The sequence below is a fragment of the Tetrahymena thermophila genome (genome assembly GCF_000189635.1).
Source record: "Tetrahymena thermophila SB210 genomic scaffold scf_8254527, whole genome shotgun sequence".
Classification (NCBI taxonomy): Eukaryota; Ciliophora; class Oligohymenophorea; order Hymenostomatida; family Tetrahymenidae; genus Tetrahymena; species Tetrahymena thermophila.
In genome coordinates this window covers 414,747-432,089 of record NW_002476301.1, presented here as the reverse complement: position 1 = coordinate 432,089, position 17,343 = coordinate 414,747, and the positions used below count along the sequence as shown (strand labels likewise).

General features: G+C 23.8%; 5 protein-coding genes across 5 annotated transcripts; 3 read left to right on the top strand and 2 right to left on the bottom strand. All coding sequences in view use genetic code 6, as the record gives it.

The window, feature by feature from the left end:
* Window positions 1-498: 498 nt before the first annotated feature.
* Window positions 499-4,064, top strand: TTHERM_00486970 (calpain family cysteine protease; the record flags this gene model as incomplete). The annotated part of the gene is made up of 11 exons (XM_001032909.2): window positions 499-833; window positions 903-1,137; window positions 1,187-1,384; window positions 1,451-1,681; window positions 1,754-2,024; window positions 2,073-2,205; window positions 2,382-2,875; window positions 2,935-3,389; window positions 3,454-3,626; window positions 3,680-3,806; window positions 3,864-4,064. 11 exons carry the CDS (start codon window positions 499-501, stop codon window positions 4,062-4,064), a joined length of 2,853 nt encoding a protein of 950 aa, XP_001032909.2.
* A 286-nt stretch (window positions 4,065-4,350) lies between these two features.
* Window positions 4,351-5,331, bottom strand: TTHERM_00486960 (hypothetical protein; the record flags this gene model as incomplete). Its single annotated transcript, XM_001032908.1, has 1 exon — window positions 4,351-5,331. The coding sequence occupies one exon, from the start codon at window positions 5,329-5,331 to the stop codon at window positions 4,351-4,353; it is 981 nt and encodes a 326-aa protein (XP_001032908.1).
* Window positions 5,332-6,101: 770 nt separating this feature from the next.
* Window positions 6,102-8,681, top strand: TTHERM_00486950 (EF hand protein; the record flags this gene model as incomplete). The annotated part of the gene is made up of 4 exons (XM_001032907.1): window positions 6,102-7,906; window positions 7,958-7,996; window positions 8,061-8,160; window positions 8,226-8,681. The coding sequence occupies 4 exons, from the start codon at window positions 6,102-6,104 to the stop codon at window positions 8,679-8,681; spliced, it is 2,400 nt and encodes a 799-aa protein (XP_001032907.1).
* A 661-nt stretch (window positions 8,682-9,342) lies between these two features.
* TTHERM_00486940 (nitroreductase) lies at window positions 9,343-10,203 on the top strand (the record flags this gene model as incomplete). The annotated part of the gene is made up of 1 exon (XM_001032906.1): window positions 9,343-10,203. One exon carries the CDS (start codon window positions 9,343-9,345, stop codon window positions 10,201-10,203), a length of 861 nt encoding a protein of 286 aa, XP_001032906.1.
* Window positions 10,204-11,171: 968 nt separating this feature from the next.
* Window positions 11,172-17,139, bottom strand: TTHERM_00486930 (Serine/Threonine kinase domain protein; the record flags this gene model as incomplete). The annotated part of the gene is made up of 7 exons (XM_001032905.2): window positions 11,172-11,310; window positions 11,377-11,486; window positions 11,544-11,952; window positions 12,005-12,173; window positions 12,232-14,753; window positions 15,212-16,214; window positions 16,584-17,139. 7 exons carry the CDS (start codon window positions 17,137-17,139, stop codon window positions 11,172-11,174), a joined length of 4,908 nt encoding a protein of 1,635 aa, XP_001032905.2.
* Between the last annotated feature and the right edge of the window lie 204 nt (window positions 17,140-17,343).

Genomic DNA, 17,343 nt, shown 5'->3' with positions numbered 1-17,343 from the left:
TGCATTATCAGTAAAGATTAGTAGACTTTTCTAAATATATTATAAACAATATCATAATTAGTAATATAACTGTCCAGAAATCTGATAGTGATAAAAATATTTCAGTTATATCATATCATTCAAGAAAGATATCTATTAATATTAATATACAAATTAGTGTTTGTTTATTTATTATTTCGCTGGTAATTGTACCTACCTTAATAGAGTGTTTACAACGTACTTGTTTAAATTTTTTTATCAGATATTTATATAAATAATTGAGGATACTCTTAAGACATTCTATTTTTCTATTTTATTAATAACTGAACATTTACGCCAAAAAATATTTAGTTGAATTAAATAATATTTTCAAGAAAAATTTTATATTTAAATTTTCAAATAATTTCAATTAATTTTTTAACAAATAAGCAAAATAGCAAACATAAATACATACATTTATACTTGAAACTAACACTAAAGATCAATAGCTAGCTAAGCATATATAAACTAAGATTAGAGATGAGTAAGAGCGATTAGGATTATTAAGAAATACCCTTATAAAAGGATATAATACTGTAAAAAAAGAAAGCTGCTGATTAAAATTAATATGAGTTTAAGCTTATTAACAGAAGACTAAATATAATAGAATTTATAGCTGATTTTAGTGAGTCTAGAGGCATAGAATTGAAAGAGTCTGTTCCTATTAAAGCTGGCTCCAATGGGTAGGATAATGTAAAAGATATATAAAGATAATCAAAAATACAAAAAACAATTATTTAACCTCGCACAGATGAAATAGTTTGTATAGTTAAAATAATAGATTCTGCATAATGGGAGCTCAAAAGTAAATTTAAGTAAATCAATAATTAACATTTACTATTATTAAATAATTTAAAAAAATTAACTATTTTTATATAAACCAGGTATATAATTAAGCCAGCTCCAAAAGAAAAGTAGAAAGATACAATTAAGGAACATGACGAAGAAAAAAAGAGAATATAAGAAGAAGAAAGATTAGCTCCGAAATTAAAAATTTTACCTTTATCAATACTAACAACAGGGGAGTGCTTACATTATTTAAAGTAAATATTAGAGAAAGAAAAGAAAAAGAATGATGGTTTTTCGAAATACATAGATCCTTACTTTTTGCCAATTAATGTAAGTTTATTTAGGTAGAATCCTGATAAAAAGATTTTATTTAAATTAGGATAGTATTTTTGGAGAAAATGATGGAAGTGCATTTGATACACTTATTTAATGGAGGAGACCTGAAAATATCTTTGAAAATACTAAAGAAATAAGAGTTTTCCCTTCAAAAATTAATGTTTGTGATATAATACCTGGATAACTGTCAAATTTTTGGTTTCTTTCTTCAGTAGCTTTATTAGCTGAAAAGCAGGAATGTGTAATTAATTTTAAATTAGTATTTATTCATATATGAAGTAGAAATTGTATCTTAAAAAATAAATAGATCAAAAGGCTTTTTCTAACTTAAGATATAAATGAATAAGGCTTTTATAGAGTTAAAATATGTAAAAATGGAGAGTGGCAATCTGTAAATGTAGATGATTATTTTCCTTGCTATCCTTTAGATGGTCCAATATTTTCCCACATTGATAGTCAACAAGATGAAGATTAGAGCGATATTTCTAAATCTTCAAATAACAATTGTCATTAAACATGGCTACTTATATTAGAAAAAGTATATTTAAATATAAATTTACAATAATTACTAAAGTAAGAAGATATTAACTAAAATTGAATTTAAAAATAGGCATATGCTAAGATTCATGGAGATTACTTTAAACTTAAAAATGGATCATAAAAAAAATGTGAAAATGCCTTAATTGACCTTACAGGATGCCCTGTTGAAAAAATAAAGATCGATTCAAATTCAGAAATTTAAACCATTGAAAATTATAAAAATAAAAGAGGGTACTTGATGAACCTTTAGAAAGAAGATAAATAAAAAGATACAACTGGCTATGCATATTATATTATTAGGTTAGAAAACTATGATGGTACCTGGCTTTTTAACATAAGAGGTGAGAATTATTCAATTTTTTCAAGTTTAACTTTTTGTTTTAAAATAGACATTTGGGAAAATCTTTAATGGGAAGGAGACTGGAGTAATCATAGCGAATTATGGGATGATAAAGCTAGAAAATAGCTTAATCCAGACCTTAATGATCCTAAACAAACATGGATGAAATTCGAAAATGTGAAGTAAAATCAAAGTTTATTTGTTTAATTTCAAATTTTATCAAAATCAATAAAATCTTAGTAAAAGCAATTAATTTACTTTTAAACTAAAATTTTATGAGTAATATGAATTCATTCATTTAATTGATATTGAAGTATAAATGAAAGACTATTTGTGATATTTAATAATTATTTTAAAGGGAATAATTTAAGTTTGTAAATATTTGTAAAATCTAAGACTGGAATGAAGTGAGAATAAAAGGAAAATTTGTGAAAGTTGTTGACACTAATGACTCCTCTATTGAAACTTTTATGTCAAAATGGTACTATTAGTTCGAAGTTACAGAAAATTGCTTGTAAAAAGCAAATAATAACATAGAAGTAATTATCACTCTTCACTAAGAAGATGAATTAATAATGGGTGTTGAAGATGGTCGTCCATATTTAGATGTTTAATTAGCATTATTCTAGTTAGTAAGCAAAAAAGGCTATCAAAATGAAAATGATTATAAAAAGAAATAAGGAAATGATAATGATTATTATAAGAGGCTACATCACACTAAATTTACATTGATAAAAGTTTCGGATAATTAATTTTAGCATGAGAGACAAATTTAACTTTCATTTTAAATCGAAGAAAAAGGAATTTACATAATTCTACCCAGAACTAACGGACTAGGCTTTAGAGAATCTAGTAAATAAATAAATAAATTTATTTTTTTGGAAAAAATATCAAATTAAAATTTTTAATAGAAAAAAGTAAAATGAAAAGTTTTCTTAGAAAAAAAAATGATAAACAAAGCAATAAGTCAGGTTAAAATCAAGAAAATAAAGCTGAAAATCAAAGATTAGCTCAATTAGTTGAATCTACTCTTTTAGATATATTTAGAAAATTTGATATGAGACTTACTAGAAAGATGTCTGAATAGTAATTTGTGGCATTTAAATATTGCATGGAGGAAAATCAAGCTGATGAATAGGAGTTCAGAAAAGAATTTTATGATTTATTAGAAGAATATCCAAGCCCTGATAAATGTTTGTCATAGGAAGGGTTCATTTAATATATGACAGAAAAAATAAAAAATGATTAAAATTAAAATATTGATTCATTCTTAGCTAAATTTAAAAAAATTGGGTATGACGAGAGCTTATATAGTATTAGATCTAGGTGCTTTATTATTAGTCTACATAGCGATGTTCCCCTAGAAGTAATGCAATTTAATTTAACTCAAATTTTATTGGATAATAAATTAATAATTCAACAAAAAACAGGTGATAGTTAGAGATGCTATAGAAACTGATTTAGATTAAAGAGCTGCTAGACACATATTCCATAATACTGAAAAAGAAACGGATCAAATTATTACTCAATTTAATAAAGATTTTAAATACTAAGGAGGAGATTAATCTAATATGTAAGCATATGTTTATGCTTAGTACTATAAGTAAATTTTTATATTTAATATTGTTAAATTATTAATTTTATTTTTTTTTAAAGAGAAGCAAATTATACTACGTTCATAGCTAAAAATTAAATGAGGGATAAAGCCATTGAGGTTATATTTGACTTGTAAAAAGCTAAAAATGATTTAATTTTAAGTACAGGAAGATCAAACCTTAAAAAGGTGACTTATTGAAATAAATAAATTGCATTTTTTACTTATAATTTTATATTTTAATAGAAAGTAGAATTTAAACCACCAAAGTAAAAAGAAATTAAAGATCCAAATAAAAAAGCATAAGGTAATCAGGATGTTAAAAAAAGATTATCGAAAAATTCAAACAATATTAGTATAGAAGTTTTATTCCACATGAGAGGACCATATAAGCCAGAGTTAGAAACATTTAGGAGAATATGTCAAATAAAAGAGTGTGAGGATTGATTAATTGAATCAACCAATAAAGATAGATATAGTTGAGTTTTATGTTTAATCTACCATTAAAACTATAATAAAATAATTAAAAAGTAAAAAAAATATATAAATGAATAAAAAACAAATATTTATTTTTATTTTCTTGATATGTTTTTCATTAGTTTTAAATAATAATAATAAAAATATAATAATAAAATTTTTTATATATACATGAAATTTTTATCATAGTGCATCTCTTTCTTAGTTTACTAAACTCTTTTAAGGGTTTTATTTGTATTTAAAGTAGTATTTATCATCAAAACTAATTTGCTAAACTTTATTATTTTTACTAAGGAGTAACACTTAATCCTCTAATTGTATATTTATCGTAGATAAAGCTATCGTTTTCTTGCTTTAATTTTATCTAATTTTTTACAAAATATTATCTCATTTTATCTTATATTTCTTTCTACCTCAATTCTCGTTTTTATTTATCAATTTTAATCTAAGGAAGATAAGATTTAGACAAATCTTAATTTTATAGTAAAAAGGTATTTTTTTATAGAATTTCATTTTAAAATATAATCACTTCCTGTTTATCTTTATTATATTTATTAGGTGATTTTAATTAAGGTTTCAAGAATTTATTTGGTGTCTATATTCTTCTTACAAATATCAAATTTTCATTATTAGATTTATTTTGATGCTATGAATGCAATTAGGTATTATTATCCAATTCAGGTGAAGGCGATAAACTTTATTTTTAAAAACCATTACCTTAATTTATGCTATTTATGGATAAATTAAGATGTTAATCATTATATTGTTCTAAAGATTTATTAAAAGTTTAAAAACCATGAAAACGAGTTACTCTCCATTAAGGAGTTTTTATTCTATTTTATATTCTACTTGATTCATTTCCATTTATATTCAAAGAAAGATTTAGTAAATCTTTCCAAATTATATTTTTTTAGTTCTTTCTTAAACTGTTAGAATCTTCTTCTGCGAATTATTTTTAATTTTGTTATTAAACCTTCTCAAGATTAAGGACTTTCATTTCCTCAAATTTATGGTTTTTGTGCTGGTTTTTAGTTGACTTTATTTTTTCTTGTGATAAATTATTGGCTATGGTTTTTTAATCTTATAATGTTTTTTCTTCAAGAAAAGCATCCTTACTTTTATATCTATAGTTAGAGCCTTCAAGGACTATAGAGCTTGGTTATTTTTGTTTCAAAGTATTATCTACTGAATTTCTTTTCAGCTACTTTTACTTTTAAATTTTTTAAAATGCTATCATGCTTTATATATGTTATATTTGAATTTATTGTCATTAAAGCCTAAAATTTTAAGTTATTTTTACCACAAATTTGTTTCAAACAAAAATACCAAAGCTATTTTTGATGTTTTCTAATAAGATTGATCACACATCAGAAATAGTTTTTTTAACAAAAAAATATTTTTTTTTTGAATAATTTGTTAAAATTAATTTAATAAATTATTTTAAATTAAATAGATAATTTTATAAAAATAAACAGAAAAATTAATAAATTAAAAAACAAAAACAATTTTTTTTATTTTTAACATTTTTGAAATTTATTATTTTAAAATAAAATAGAGTAGCACTTAACTGACTTTTTGTTAAGGTTGATAAATATGTGTTATAATTTTTTATAAGCATAGAATGGGTTCAGTTTGCTAGTATCTGAAAAATAAATTATTTTGAGAGTATTTACTAATATTTATGATTTTCAAATTTAATAATTAACAATAAGTTTTTCATAAATTTTATAAGTTGTAAAAGCAAACAAATTTTAAATAAATAAATACAAAGCAGCTAATTGTTAATTTATTTATTTATTTATTTAATAGTTTGCTTGATAATTTGATTGATTGATTGATCATTTGTTTATTAATTTGAAAATAAAACAAAATAAAAAAGTGATATTATTAGATATATTTTTTTTTTGGATAGTATTTTCTTCTTGAAATTAAGATATCAATAACAAAAAATCATATTTTAGGTATTAAAGAGACTTAGAAAAAATAAAATCAGAAGCTAATTTTAACATGGCGTCAAGTTTTAACCCAAGTTCTTATTTTTAGGTTAATTAGTATGATAAAAATACTCCAGCTATTAGAAGTTATGGTGCACCAAATAATATTAATAATATTACACCGATATCTCATTAACTGAATGTTTCTCCACCAAAGCAATATGGTGGTTACGGAGCAGGTCTAAATATTCTGAGTCCTTAGTCTACTTACAAGCAATATTAGTTTGGTGATTTCCAATCAGGAGTTGGATAAAAAGATATTTATCCATCTACTTCTTCATTTATATCTAATAATGCCTATTCTTATAACAAACCCTTTGCTCCTCCCTCATCTCAAAATGGACCAGTTAATTAATATTTAGGATCAAACAAATATGTGAGCGGTTCAGTTGAAGGCTAATTTAATTAATTTTAAGGAAATGCAGGCCCAAAACCATTTAATGATTTAGATTTCGAATTAAATAAGCTAAATGCACCCAATAAATTCTCATCTTCTAATAACCCTATTGGCTCTTTAAATTAAAAGAAATATGCTTTTGAATAATCTCCTAAAAGATCTAACTATTTTGATGTTGATAAATATTTCGAAAACTTTAAAGATCCTTTAGAAAATTTTGATGTTAATGCTAAAACATTGCCTAAAAACTATCCTGTTGATAAATCTGCACCTGTCTACTCAAATTCCACAACGCTAAATTAAGCAAATCAAGTTTTAAGCTATTAAGCACAACCAAACCCATAAGTTATACCAGTTAGCAAATATTCATAAGATCCTGTAGTTTCTGGACCTATGTATAACAAAGATAAATTCGATGAAAGACCTGAAGTTCAAAGTAGAGTAATTTTTGATTAGAAGTCTAATGTGCCTGCTTTCACTTAGCATGTTGGAGAAAGTATATATATAAAAAGAGACAAAAACAGATCTCTTGTAGATTTTTAAATTAAAAATCCATCATATAATTAACCAGAAGCTAACTATGAAAATATCAATAAAAGTACAAGCTATTTACCTTAACCTTCATTTAATTTTTCTATTGAAAATAACTAAGTTAAACAGGCAAATAGATATGATTAAGTCTTAGAAAAACCATAGTAATCCCCAGTAAACTTTGACTTAACTTTACCATTTGCTGAAGTAAAAAAATAGGAAACTAAAAAACAGCAATTATAACAATAACCTCAGTAATAGTAGAATTTCTTTAAAGAATATAACGAACAGAAAAAATAGAGAACTGAGCCCACACCTACTGATGATCCATCTTTATTTAAAAGCAAAGAATATTATGATTTATTCATCTCTCATCAAAGGTAGCAAAAAGAAATAGGATTTTAGTAATTCTAATAGAATCTCTAAGAATAAGAATTCAACAAATAGTTGAAATAATACTTAAAACAATAGTCTCCTTAAAAGAATAACATTCTTGAAAAACTAGAGCAAAAAAATAATAAATCAGATTCTATCAATCATTATAAATCTAAGTAAGTTGCTATGATTGAAAAGATAAGATCAAAAGTATAATCATAGAATTTTTTAAACAAAATAACTACCGAACTTGATGCAGAATAGGTTTATTTTATCAAATTTCTAGTAGAATAAATAACAATTGACAGTGAAATAGATAAAGTTAAAGATGAAATATTAAAGTCGACAGAATTTTCAATCTAGATTATGTTCAACTTCTTTGATAAAAAGAAAAAGAAAAGTATCGACATTAATAGCTTTTTAGAAGGACTAGAAAATCTATCTATTCCTTATATTAAAGTTTATGTTTAGAAGATATTTTCTCGTTATTTACAAGATGAAAATAAACAACTAAGGTATATTTTAAATATTAGTTAAAGAATTTCAATAAATTATTTTATTTATAGGTATTGTGACTTCGCCGAGATTTTTGCATAGAATAAAAAGTAATAAATATAATTTAATTTTATTTTGAGCAAATTAAACTAATTCTTAAAATATTATTTAAAGATAAGGCACAATGATAAATCAAATATTTTCTTTTGTAGGACCAAAAAATGGAGTTATTAAAGAACAAAAAAAATCATTCTAATTCATCAAAAACCTAAGCGTATTATTTAACCAATTTATTTATTTACTATTCTGCTTTTTATACAAGATTATTTAAATAAATAGTCAAATATCAGCGAAGAATAAAAAAAACTTATTTAATAATTGTTTACTCACTTGATTAATATAGAAAAGTCTATTCAAAGCTTTAAAGACATGTAAGGGGATGAAGAAATTCTTTTTAAGATATTTAAATCTCTAGATAAAAGCTAAAAAGGTTTTTTAGTTATCAATGATTTAGTAGATTACTTAAATTAAAAAGGAGGAGATTATGAAAAAGAAGAATTTATAGGAATATTTAAAAGATTAAGCTTCACAGCTAATTCAGGCAGAATTAATTTTCATGAATTTTTAACTTAGCTATAGAGAGATGTTATAGTATAGCCTGCACCTTCTGAATAATAAAAGGCTGTGGTATAAAATTAAAAGGAAGAAGATTTAAAACCAATTAAAATATTAAAAGAACCTAATATGCCAGGATTTAAAAAAGTTTAATTTAAGGGAAAATAAAGAAAAAATTGATATTTTTAGTTAATTTAAATTTATTTTTAATTGTTAAAATTCATTAATATAATTTATAAATCAAACATTGTAAATAAAGCTTGGTTGTTTGTTAATATATTTCCATTTGTTCGTTTCCTTTTTTTTAAATTCAATAAATAGCTATAAGTTGAAATTAAAATTTCTTTTTTATTATTATTTATTTCTTCTATGATTTTTGAAAATAGTTTTTACATTTTCATTAAATTAGAAGGAATAATTTGTTCCTAAAATATTATTCTTTCTTCTTATTAAGTTCTAAGATATTTTAAAGTATAACTATCAAAATAACTTTCATCACATTTACTAAAGTCAGGTTTTATCAAAATTATTTACTTACAAGGAATAATTAAAAATTTGTAGTAAGTCATAAGAATTTATCATTTCTAATTTATATAGAATTACTATTCCTCACAATAAATTCATAAAAAGAAAAGGATAGAATATCTAAGATTACTTCAATCTAATTCAAAACAAATGTAAAAATACCAGAGTTTTACAATTAGCATTGTAATTTTTTGGAAACCTTCTTTAATTATCTTTTTATCTTCTACACTTCTATTTTATATCTGAAATAAAAAAAATTTGATATTTATTTTTAAATAAATTAAAGATTTAAAAAATTAAAAAAAGATAAATAAAAATGAACAATTAAATTATTTATATAGCAGGAGGTATATTATTATTAAATGGTGTATTGAAGAAATATGCAAAGGACTACATTAAAGATTTTTTCAAGGGAAGAGCAGAAGATTAGGATCAACAAATGGATTTGTTAATTGATTTATTAATTACCTGCTTCGTTACTATTTTGAGTTGCTCTTATTATATTCTAACCTAATCAAATAAAGATACCCCATAATAGCAATAATAACCAAAGATTGATGAACCTAAGATTCTTGAAAGCATAATGAAAAAAAGAAGATCTATCACTCCTAAAGATTACAATGATTAACTGATTGATGATTAAGATATTCACCATATTTTAGAATGTGCAAATACTGCTCCTACTCATGGTAAAAATGAGCCTTGGAGATTTGTTGTTTACAAGAGAGAAACCCTTAATCAATTTTTCACTTTTGTTAAGGATTGGTATAAATAAAATGGTTAAAAGATTTTTAGTAACGATGAAGAAAGAGAAAAAACACTTAAATAAATTGAAAATAAATTCTCAGAAATTTCAAAAGCTTCTCATATTATTTTACTCTGCATGAAAAGATATGCAAGTGAAAAAAATGTTATGCCAGAATGGGAAGAAATAGCAGCAGTTGCAACATCTGTATAAAATATCTACCTATAAACTGCAGCAAAAGGATTTGGTGGTTATTGGTCAAGTATGACATTTGCTAGACACGCTAGAGATAGCAAAGAAATGCGTTAATTCTTAAACTTAAATCATGATGAAGACAGAGTTTTTGGCAGCTTTGTTATTGGTAAAGTAGATGATTTATCAAAGTTCACAAGAATTCCTGGTGATTACAAAAAGAAGGTTGAATTTAGATGAAAAACTGTTAGTTAAAATAACCTATTTTATGGTGATTTTAAATAAAAACATGAATACAATGCATTAAATAAAAAAATAAATAATATATTTATGAAAATACATATTGTTAACTGCATACATATTCTAATCAACTAAGATATTTTTTAGAGAATCTTTTAGATAAATTTGTTTATTTATTTATTTATTTTGTTATTTTATTAAATTGAATTAATATTTATTCACAAATTAGATTTTTTAAAAAATAATGGTGAAAAAATAGTATCAGATTTAGGTAAGATAAATTTAAGAAAGTTGTTTTTTTATATATTTATAATTATGTTAAAAGAAAAGAAATTTTATTTCCAGATAAATATGAATCAATATTAGTATTTCAAAATATAAAGAGAGAGTAATATAAATATATTTAATACGATAATTTAAGAAAGGACTTTTCTCAAAATGTTATGACTTAATCTTTAGTTAGATCTATTGAGATCCATAATGGTTTATACTGTACATCATATATCAGATTGAATAAATTACTTAAAGCAATCAATCAAATGAATGTAAATAAATTTTTAATTGTGCCTTTCATTCCCTTTTAAAATTTTATTTTTTTGTCTTCCAAAATTAATTTTATTATAAGAAACGCTATTCTGATTGTTTGTTTAATATTATTTGGTAATTTTTATACAGATATTTATATTAGTAGAAATTAGTATAACTTATTTATTGATTTAAGTTAAATGTTCATACTAGCAATTCTCACTAAGAGTGTCAACAGAACAGGTATGGTAGGTAATAATTTAGATAGATAGGTAAGTAGGTTATTAGAATACAATTTTAGGCTTATTAATTTTATATAAATGTAGGATTTTAGATGAGATTTATTTTACTTTTGAAGAAGAACTTTATTTATCTAGATAATTATTTAAAGAAGCCGAAAATTATATTGAATTGGGTTTTGGAAAAAATAATATAAATTAATTTCAAATTAATTCTTATTCATCTATGTAATACCATCCAGGTATTAATTAGTTAGTACTTAAATTATTTTTATTTATTTTTATGTCTACTTTAAAGTCTTTGATAGGATTAGGAGCTGGAGGCTTAGGCATGTCAAATATTCTTTATCAATTTTATATTTAAAAATGTTAAAATAATTTAATAAGAAATTTTAATTTCAAATTTTACTTTTATTTAACATCAAACCAGTTTATTTAATCGAAAAATGGATGATCCTTTATTTGTTAGGCATCAGCACGACCTGATCCTAATCTTTCTTCAGGATTCTTATTTAAAAGCTTTATATAAAATATAATAATTGAATAAATTATGAAGTATATTTTAGATAATATTACTGCTGATATTAAAGATTTAGCTTTAAAAGATAAGTAAGGAGGATATTCGACTTTTTTATTTTATATATTGAAGTATAATTCTTTGCGATTTAATTGATTGAAAGGAGGTTAGCCAACCATTAATTCATAAGCAAGCACACCAAATTAATACCAATCAACTGATTTGTTATGACCTTTTTTGCTAATTATTTCTGGAGCTAAATATACTGCTGACCCACAAAATGATTAAGCAACTCCTTCTCCCATATTTTCTCTTGAAAGTCCAAAATCAATTAATTTAACATGTCCATCGCTACCAAGCACAATATTCTCTGGCTTCATGTCACGATAAATTACATCATGGTAGTGAAGTTCTTCAACGGCCAGCAATATTTCGCTTAAATATTTCACAGCTAATTCCTCTTCAAACCTTTTATTTATTGCCAGATTCAATAAAAATTCAATTTAAATAAAATTCTTACCTCTTTTTCTATAACAAATAAGTGTAAAGATCTCCTCCTGGACAGTAATCCATAGTAATTATCAGATGTGTATCGGTTTAAAATGAATGATACATTTTTACAATAAATGGAGAATTGCACTTTTGCATTACATTTCTTTCTGCAATTGCATATTTCATCATATTTTTTTCTATTTTTAATATTTAAAATTTAAAATTTACTTTGATTTTTATTGAATTAATTTTTACATATGAGTTTTTCTTTGTCAAGCAGTTTCATTGCGTACTTTTTCTTATTTTTATTATGCTCAACTAAATAAACATCACCATAATTACCACTACCTAAATGTGCATAAACTGAGTATATTTCTATACCGTACAGTTAAGATTAATTAGAAGACAGTTGGAAATTTTGTTATGGTTGAATTTGAGAAATATTTTAACTTTATTAGTTTGGTGTAGATTATTTGTTATGTGGCAAATATTTAAGTAAAGCTTGCTGATTCTACTATAAATTGTTTTGATTATTTGTTTGAGAATTTAAGAATATTTAGTCAATATGACCTATTTAATTATTAAATTGTTATAATGAGGATGACTGTAGTTGTGGAGATGTGTAGGCAGATTAAAATGCATATTAACCTCCTGCTCCTAAAACATTTTATTGTGAGTTTTATTTATTTTTTGTTGATTAATTCTAAGAATTAAAAAAATTAGCTTTTGAGGTGGCAGAAAGAGGTCCACATGAATTATTGGTGAGGATGTTAGTTTAACTAACATTATTTGAACCTTGAATCTTTAGTGATACACTTTAATGAAATGCTTACTAAGAAGCTGTTTGCAAAGTATTATTTGTACTCTCATTAGAATCAGAACTGTTTTTATTTTCTTAAGCTTAATCTTTATTCATTGGAGTTGATGCAGCAGCATTTGTACCAAAAGTTGAAATTTTTGCTTATGCATTCGAAGGCGCTTAAGATTGTTGACTGTTTGTATTGTTATTATTTTAATTAACAGCTATTGGTCCAACTTAAGATTTGGCTTTGGAAAATTAATTTTGGCTTCTGCTACGTTATTTTTTTTCAATAATTTTATTTATCGTATTTAAGTGATGCTACATTTATGCACTCTACAAAAGTGGTGAGTTACACTATGTTTTGGCTGTGCTGTTATGATTTTGAGAACCATTGTTCAAATTATTATTGATAGTCTAGCTGGGTGTTTTATAATTGAAATATTATGTATTATTTGAAATGCTTTTCGAAGGAGATACTAAAGAAATATTATTGATAGCACTACCTTCATTTTCATAGCCATTAGAGAGTAATTAAGTTTATTCCGCCTTTTAGTTACCATTTAGATTACTGCTGTTATTTATTACATAACTTAAATTTGGTTAACTGCTTTTCTTTCCATTTATTGGTTCTCCTATATTATTTTGTGTTGTTATATTTGATTACAATTATGATGGGGTGAAATTATTTGTGCTAACATTCACACTCTCTAGCATACCATAGTTTATTGGAATATAATTTAAGGAACCACTTTCGTTATCCATTTAGTTACAACCTTAAGTCATTTATCTCGAAGTTTAGCTCATCTAAGTTAAGGTATTAGGGTTATGAATTTAGTTAGCTATGCTGTTTAGACTTTAAGTATTTGATTAAAGAAAGTTATTCATACTCTTGCTTTAAGAGAAAGGTTGTAAATTAAATAATGCATTCATGCTTTGGTTAAATTATTGATTTTATTATTACAGTGTGGAATAATTTAATTGTTAAGATGGTTAATTTTTATTGCTTCCTTCAGCAGAAGATAAATAAGAATTAGGATTATTTTAATTGTTGTTGTTATTATTATTTGGAGTCATGAAATTCTTATCGAAATAATTCATGCTTATAGAGTTATTTAAAACTTAAGAAGCTGTCTAATTTGTTTAATTATTTGGATTATTGTTAACATAATTATTACTGGTACCTAAATTGACTTGTGATTCGTTAAGTTAATTTAATCCTTTTAGTATAAAATCAGTTGGACTATTTGCTTACTATTAAGTTTGTGTAAAAAATGTAGATACAGCAGGAGGATGTATAGCAGATTTAGCTTTCTATAGATGTATGTTTGGAGAATGGTGGCGCTTTATAATTGGACTATTTACAGATGATCCTTTGTTTGAATTTGGATTGCTATCATTTTTTTAACCTGAAATAGTAGTTTAGTTTTATGAATTAAGAGCTTATTTCAGAGTGAGAAATGTATTTTTAGTGGTAGATTTATTTAATTTGCTGACAAAATTATAGTGCAAACTTTAAAGATTAGAAGAATGAGATGAATTAGAGTGAGATCTTTAGAGTTAGTTGTTATGATGCTAAGAATTAGATGCAGAGTTTTAAATGTTATTTTGTCTAGACCTTGAATTTGTTCTTGGAGAATCTTTATATTGGCTTGTGTTGGTTAAATCTTACTTATTTATGTAGCTTAAAGTTATGTTCATAGCAGCAGAACCACTGCTATAACTTTAATCAAGATTCACTTTTCTAAATTTATTAAATAGCTGTAATATTTTTGAATCTTATGTCATATCTTTTGGCTACTTTTCATCATTATTTTTTATATAAGACTGTACCTGTTTTTACCCTAATAACATCTCAACAATTTTTCTTTATCCATACATGCAGGCGTAGTGAAGAGATGAGTTACCTGCGAGATCTTAGGAATTTATATCTACACTTTTATGCGAAACTAAAAATCTAGCGACATCATAATTTCCTCTTTTTACAAATAAAAAAAGTTTAATTTTATTTATCAATGAATTAATAAATAAAAATTTTTTCTATTTAGAATTAAAAAAATTGAAATTGAGCTAGAAAATATACTGAACAAATATTAATCAAATTGCTTGATTGATTAATTACTTATTTCTTAAATAAAAATAAAAATTCTGAAAATAGATATAGATGAATAGTAATCTAGTTTGTTTCTACCCAAGGATTAAAATTTGTAATTATAAATTTAAAATAAAGTAAAAGTGTTGCTTTCAAAATGAAGTTGAAGAAGGGATTCACTATTGAAATCAAGAATTTTATTTTTTGTTTTTGTTCTTTTAGTAATTTTAAATTCACAAGTTAAATTTATTAGAGCATTATTCATATTATGATTTTTAATTTAAAATAGATAAAGAAAAAAAAAATTAGCATTTTATAACAAGTTTAATTCTTTTATTTATTACTTCATGCAAGCAAGCATTAAAGGAGTTTATCCTGAGCTATTTACTTAATTAAATTCTATTGTCATGTGGGTATCTAGATATTTTAAAAATACACTTGAATCCTAGCGCAGTGCCAAGCTATGTAAAATTATATTTTCGTTAGACCTTTCTTTAAATGAATAAATTTCCTCAGCAGTGATGTTATTTGATTCTATAATTTTCTAAGCTTCCTTATAACTACTGAGTTATATGCATTTGTTCATTTGCTCTAATGCTAAAATTTGTAGCTTTTATTAGCTGTATATATTAAACCCTTGACTTGTTTAGGCTTAAGAAGATACCTATCCATTGTTTACACTGTAAAGAGAGCTATTCATTTAAGAATTTAAAGATATTGGAGTAATTTATTATTAGTTTTAAATCATAGAAGTGTTATTTATTGTAAAAGGGTTAGGACTTATTGGGTTTTAAATGCTATTATTCAAGGCTGTAAATCCATTTTAAAATGACATTTGTAAATTCATAAAATTGCTAGGACTATTGCAACTCATATTAGCTGTATTTATTGAAGATAAATTCAACTAACTCATATTATTGTTATTATTCGAACTGCTCGCTGCAGTGTTTAAACTAGAGCTATGCTACAACTAACTATTATTAATAACATTTCCTTAATTAGCACTCTAATTACAAAGAGAATTAAATATTTGATCGCTAGGATTATTTATGTTGTTGCTTAAACTATTTTCTAGTGTCCTTAATATTTTAGAAGATGAGTGAGATCTATATTTTTAATGTGAATTTGAACTCGATATTGCAAAAGAAGAAGGGCTTGAATAATTATTATTTTAGTATTATAAACCAAAATTTTATGAAGATATGTTTCCGTATGATTGCTAATGCTATTGTTAAATCTATAAATACTCCTTATTTCCCTACTATTAGCTCGATAAATCTAAATTTGCCCTTGGTACTTAGAATTCTATAAGTTTTTACTTACTTTTACCACCCATTTTGCTAGGACCTGTATGTAATAATTTAAATATAAAATTTAGAATTAAAGAGAATAAATTGACATTAAATTTTATTCCATTTATTTGAATTGTAAAACTTTCTTTTGACATCAATCTATCAATCATTTATTTTTCTTAAAATTTATTTATTTATTTTACATGTATTTTTTTAATGATTTAAGAGATAATCAAGCAAAATTTATCAAATAAGCCACCATAAGCAAGCTAAAAATATATGCATATGGTGAATTTCGCTTGCCCTAATAAAGTTAAAGAATAATAGATAATTGATAATTGAATTGTGGAATGATGCATTTTTTATTATCTGAATAACTTTGATTTTAAACGCTGTCACATTGATGAAAGTTAAAATTAATTACTGAACTTATTCAAATCTTAAATGCTATACTAATCAGATTTAAGATTTTTGCATGATACCGAATTTATTGGCTACTACTACTACTGCCTACTAAAGAGAGCTTAATTTTATTAATTTGTATAGGAATTTCTTTTTTAATTCACCTTCATAAGGAATTAGTTTATTACTCTCTATAAAGATAAATTTTGTGAATGCTATTTATTTATTTGTTTGTTTTGTCTTTTAAGCTTTTGCTTCCTTTGCTTTGAAATTATAATTAAAATAAGTAGATGGAGTGTTAAGCTATTTACGAATTCTTTCCTTTTATTATTATAATAATTTATTATTTTTTTTGTTTTGATTATTATATGAAATCTTAACTTTTATTTTTTCGTAAGTTTCTTTCTTTTTCTTGTTTCAATTAATTTTTACGCTAACTTCTTTATTATTTAAGTAATTATCAATCGTTCAATTTAGTTAAAGCTTATCACGAAAAGAGATATTTACGATCTTGTTTTGATTAGACTAAGAAAATAAAAAGAGGAAGGATTTATATATTGCAAGTGAGTGATTAGCATTTAAAACAAGCAAACAAACAAAAAATACTATTAATTACATCGTTATTGCAAAAAGTTAAAGATAAAAAAATATTTGTTTTAATATTTTTATTCTATAAAAAGTACATATTATACTAATTAAAGGGATAGACAAATATCTAACTAACTCCTTAACTATCTTTAAAAATTTACTTAAATATTTAAAATTCATCACTTATTTTTTTT